Source organism: Carex rostrata, chromosome 6 (genome assembly GCF_964058835.1).
Source record: "Carex rostrata chromosome 6, lpCarRost1.2, whole genome shotgun sequence".
Classification (NCBI taxonomy): domain Eukaryota; kingdom Viridiplantae; phylum Streptophyta; class Magnoliopsida; order Poales; family Cyperaceae; genus Carex; species Carex rostrata.
The window spans coordinates 8,095,547-8,101,115 of record NC_135923.1 but is presented as its reverse complement, the minus strand read 5'-3'; the positions used below and the strand labels follow the sequence as shown (position 1 = coordinate 8,101,115).

Genomic DNA, 5,569 nt, shown 5'->3' with positions numbered 1-5,569 from the left:
ATACTCTCTATTCTCTGTATTACGCGCGATATACTCCAAATCTTCGTTCTCCTCTCTGCACACCGTGCGACGCCATTTCAGCCGTCCTGCGCTGCGCTGCGTTGCTCACTCTCTCTGAACTAAGGTATTATTTCTCTCTTATCGCTCCATTTGGGATTTTGTTGATTCTGCTACATATTTTGTCCTCTTTTGCGTCTTCTCTGCGACGTTATTGACCAACAAAGGAGCCAAATTTGTTCTGTCATCCAGTTTAGGTTTGGGTATATCTCATTTTGCTAGAAAAAATTGAACCTAATGACTAAATTTGTATTATTTTGCCTGTTCAATGCGAGGTGGTTAACAGCAAAGCTTCATTTTTGTTGTTGCGTCCCTTGCCGTCTCTCTGCCTTTCTCTGGCTCCACAGAGGTATTTCCTTTTCTCCTTCTCTGTTTCTTTTGTCAATTGAATTACTGCTTAATTTGTATTTGTCAGCAAAAGGAATATACAATCTGTTTTCTTTCTTTTCTCAGCTGACTGACTACTTCACTGGTTTTTGTCAGCGAGGTACAGCCAAATTTCTCTCCTTTTCTACTGTCATTTTGGGTTGTGTATTTTAGTTCCTCTGCATGTGCTTAGGTATTTCTCTAATCAGTATTTGCTTCTGATCTTTCCCATGAGCTACTGATAGCATAGGTACTAGAAGATTTGAATGGTAAATTGTAATGCAATTCTCACAATATGTTTTTTCATTCTCAGGAAGTGGCTATAACACTCATTAAGGGAGAAAATAAAAAATAGTACAAAAGTTTTGATATAACTTTTAACTTTTATATCATCACACGCTTTCTGTATATGTATTTAGTTTTATAATTATCATTGTTGCTGTTCCTCTTTTCACAAAACCACAACTTTATTGGTAGGAGAAAAGGTGTCATATAAATTCTACATCAACTTACTCTTTCTGTATATTTTATTTAGTTTTATTACCATTGTGTTGTTTCTCTTTTTGCAAACACTGCACCTTTATTGCTAATCCATCTAGGCTAAAACTGTATCAATTAAGGCTTGAAAATTGAACTATAACAATGTAAGTGTTTTATGATGTGATTCAAACAGAAAATTAAATGCTTCCACAATGATTTTATTTTGTCATGAAGTGTTTGCCATATTATACTAAGTTTAGATAAAACATACTGCTTTCCATAAATGTGGGCAGAATAAGGTTACATTGTTGACAGTATCAATTTTGTTTTCCACTAAAAAAAAATATATATATAGTGTTTACAGTGAGAAAAGAAATAAAATTGCTGATTTACTAGATATTAGTTGGTATATTAATATTTATGCATCAATATGTTATGGAAACATGTCGACTGATTTTTAGTGTCATGCAAATTTTACTTTTAAAGTACTGGTTGAACAACTTGATCTTCTGTCACATAAAAATTCCAGTACATACTGTTTCCCCATATATTCAGGCCCTCAGCTAACTAAAAGTAATTATATTTATAATTGCAACTTTGGTTAATCCTAATATATAGTATTAAGTTTTCAATGGCTTTGTAGTTAAACATCAGCTGTGGATATGGCTCTGTTATCATTACTTTTTAGTGAAGGTCTTATTTTTATTTTTATTTTCCTTTTTACCCTGTACAACTCATAGGTTATGTTGACAGAAGCTGCTGCTTGAAAGTCTCTTCCTTTTCCTGCATTTCTGGAATCTGTAGTAGTTGTCTCCACAAAAATAAGGTATCTATGTCATTCCTATTTAACTTACAAGTTAGATTAATAATAATAGCAATGATCATGCCTCAACAGCAGCTTTCATCACTCAATGTTATGGCTCAGGCTACTAAAATCATTCACTAATTAAATACAGGTTATTAAAACTGTTTAATCATGTTATCTCAAAATATTCTATGTATTACATCGATTTTGCAGCATAGCAAGCTAATACTTTTACCTTCTATGTACATTGTATGTTATTCACCCAATTCAATGTTGACCTCATATTTTTCAGCAAAAAAGAAGAATCTACAAAAGAATATCTCCTGGCTACTCTTTCAAGTTACTTTTCTGTGCCTAGCTGCCTCTTCGAGTCCCAAGTTATTTTTGTCATTCTTATTAAAACCGTCTAATCATGTTATCTCAAAATCAGATTAGCAAATCTAAAAGTTTCACTCTTGCGCACAAAATATGCAAATCCAGTCTATTAATTGTTTATCAATTTGATAGTTTTCAAAATCAGGATTCAACGATAAGATTTTGGCTTACATTTCGTCCCTTTCATTCTCCTCGCTCAAATCTGTTCCTTACTCATTCTGCACATGTCGAGGTATTCTTCTCATTTTTATTTATTTAAAAAAAAACTATGTTCTGAAATCAGATGTAGATGCTTAATTTATTTCCTGAATCAGATGTAGATGCTCAATTTACTATATTTTTCTTATTGGAACTTTTGGTTAATCCTGATATTTAGTATTAATTTTTAATAGCTTTGTAGTTAAACGTCAGCACGTCTTAAGTATTCTTTTTGTTTAAATTTTACTTGATGCTGATTTAGGTTATTGTTAGTCCTCGTATAGTATAGTTTTGTAGTTAGACATTAGCACCTTGAGTTACTTCGTGAATTTTGCTTTCTGCTCATTCTATGTTATCAGAGTTAGGCATTAGAGTTTTTATCTTTTTTACAAGGCCTCTATTATCTTGTTTTAACTCGAAATATCTTAAATCTGAATCGTATCAATTTGATTCTTCATTTACGCTCAGCTGTTAGAGTGGGAGTCGATTGAGATTCATATTGATGTTAATTGGACATCTAAGGAACATGCATCATTTTTATTTACATAGAACAACCTAACCTTTAAACATTTTCACGTGTGGCATATTTTGTGGTTTGCTTCTAAAATTGTAGGCTTCTTAACAACCTAGCTTTTAAACATGAAATGTCTTGCATATTTTTGGGTTTCCTACTAAAAATTTAGGCTTCTGAACAACCTAGCTTTTAAACATTTTCACGTCTTTCATATTTTTGTGGATTGCTACTAAAAATATGGGCTTCTGAACAGTTTATTAGTTTTTGTTCTCTATGGTTTTGCTGTATAAATTTTCTATATGCTTTTCTCTCTGCTTCAACAGCCATTTCTATATGCTGGAGAAGGAGGCTGAGAGAAGGCGACAATGAAAGCAGGGCGCTATTCCTACGCAAGAGTTGCTTCACACCATGTTTGTTCTTTGTTGGCTTTCCAGAACCCTCCAACCTCAATCCATCCCTTCAATCAGTACCTGACCTCCTTGGTTCGCAAGTCTGACCCATCTGTTTTTTCCCTCTTCAACTGTATAACCCAAACTGAAGGAATCAGTTGTGATAATCATACATATAGGATAATGATCAAATATTGTGGCCAAACGAATCAGCTCAGCCTAGCCTTCTATTTTCTTGGACGGATTCTCAAAGAGGGCTTTAAAGCTGAGGCCGTGATTTTCACTCCAATACTCGAGGCCCTTTGTTGTGAGAATAGGATCGGTGAGGCTGCAGCTATTGTGATAGACAAAATGCCTCAACTGGGATGTATACCCAATGTGACCTCGTATAACATTCTTATCAAGGGCCTTTGCTCCCAAGGTAACATTATCTTAGCTCTTCAGTTTCTTTTTAAAATGGTTAAACGTGGCGCTGAGTGTGAACCTTGTGTGATCACGTACACCACAATTATAGCTGAGCTCTGTAAGGCGGGTGCACTCCCCAAGGCATTTGGTTTGTATAAACTAATGCACCCAGCAATACCTAATACTATGACTTGCAACTTGTTGATTAATGGGCTGTGCAAGAGAGGTGAAACTGAGAAGGCAATGGAGATGCTGCATAGCATGATATCTAAAGGTAAGGAGCCCGATGTTGTGACTTACAAGGCTCTGGTAGATTGGTTGTGGAAGAAAGGTGAACTTGACAAGGCAACGACGGTGTTGCATAGCGTGATTTCTAAAGGTAAGGGGCCAAATGCCTCGAGTTACAACACTGTTTTAAATTGGTTGTGCGTGAAATGTGAAATTGTCAAGGCAAAGGAGGTGTTGGATAGCATGATTTCCCAAGGGCACGAGCCTAGTGTCGTGGCTTACAACAATCTCATATATGAGTTGTGCCAGAAAGGTGATATTGAGAAGGCAAAGGAGCTGCTGCATAGAATGATTTTTAAAGGGCTCGAGCCTTGTGACGTGATTTATTCCAATCTTATAGATGGGCTGTGCATGAAAGGTGAAATTGACAACGCCAAGGGGTTGCTAGATAGAATGTTTTCCCAAGGGTTGAAGCCTGAAGTTGTGACTTGCTACACTCTTATATACGGGTCATGCAAGAAAGGTGAATTTGAGAAGGCAAAGGAGGTGTTAGATAGCATGATTTCCGAAGGGCTCGAGTCTAATGTCATGACTTATTGCACTGTTATAGAGGGGCTGTGCATGAAAGGTGAAATTGACAAGGCAAAGGAGGTGTTGTACAACATGATTTCCAAAGGGCTCGAGCCTAATATCACAACTAGTTTCGCGGTTGTAGATGGGCTATGCAAGAAAGGTGAAATCAACAAGGCGAAGGAGATATGCAGCATGATTTCAAAAAGTATCGAGCCCAATGACATGTTATATTCCAGACATGTAGATAGGCTCCTTTGCAAGAGAGTTGAAATTTATAGCAGGATTTCCGAAGGACTTTCCAAAGGACTCAACCCTATTGCCATGGCGTATTCCACCATTATAAATGGGTTGTGCAAGAAGGGTGAAATTGAGAAGGCAAAGGAGGTGTTGCATATAATGATTTCCGATGGGCTCGAGCTTGATGTTGTGGCTTACAACACTCTTATTAATGGGTTATGGAAGAATGGTGAAATTGAGAAGGCAAAGGAGGTGCTGCATAGCATGATTTCCAAAGGGCTCGAGCCTGATGTTGCGACTTACAACACTCTTATTAATGTATGGAAGAATGGTGAAATTGAGACGGCAGCATAGTATGATTTCCAGTGAGCTTGAGCCTAATTTTGTGACTTACTAAGATGGTCTGTGGAAGAAAGGTGAAATTAAGAAGGGAAAGGAGTTGCTTGTTTGAACTGGGAACTTAGTTTTCGTGCTTTTAATTATAGAATGTATTTCAATTGAGAAGGCACCAAGTAAGAAGTATGGTTCACTTGGATGCTACATGTGCGTAGATAGCCTCCTTCCTTAGATAGGCTTCCAATTATTCCTTTCCTTTCGGCTTTCTAAGTGATAGCTTTTGCAATTTCAGCATTTGCAACTGAATCAGCGGTGCTTGGTTTTATATTTCTTTTTGAACATTTGAGTAAAATTTTAACGACTATCTCTGCGTCATCTTTTCATTCAACTTATAATTATTCTTATTTGTTCATTTCCATAATTGTTAGATTTTATATTCTCTAAATTTTATTTTTTCCAAAAATATGAGAAAAAATAATCTTGCAGAAGAAGTCTGCTAAAAATACAAGGTTCTACTTCTGAATTGTTTTGAATAAATTTAACAAGTATCATCTAGAGCAATTCGGACAACAAGATACATTTCTTCATAGTAGTATAGTACCCGTC

At 36.0% G+C, this 5,569-nt stretch overlaps 1 protein-coding gene across 4 annotated transcripts; it reads left to right on the top strand.

The window, feature by feature from the left end:
• Positions 1 to 5,367, top strand: LOC144555958 (uncharacterized). 4 transcript variants are annotated; one of them, XM_078304412.1, is made up of 6 exons: positions 1 to 124; positions 344 to 406; positions 511 to 544; positions 1,644 to 1,729; positions 2,001 to 2,315; positions 3,119 to 5,367. In XM_078304412.1, the coding sequence occupies exon 6, from the start codon at positions 3,161 to 3,163 to the stop codon at positions 4,979 to 4,981; it is 1,821 nt and encodes a 606-aa protein (XP_078160538.1). In that variant the 5' UTR covers positions 1 to 124; positions 344 to 406; positions 511 to 544; positions 1,644 to 1,729; positions 2,001 to 2,315; positions 3,119 to 3,160; the 3' UTR covers positions 4,982 to 5,367. The 4 variants fall into 4 exon arrangements, with proteins under 4 accessions (XP_078160538.1, XP_078160542.1, XP_078160541.1 ...); XM_078304416.1 differs by lacking the exon at positions 1 to 124 and having other exon boundaries at positions 181 to 406; positions 3,119 to 4,774; positions 4,880 to 5,367; XM_078304415.1 differs by lacking the exon at positions 1 to 124 and having other exon boundaries at positions 184 to 406; positions 2,001 to 2,047; positions 2,229 to 2,315.
• Positions 5,368 to 5,569: the final 202 nt, after the last annotated feature.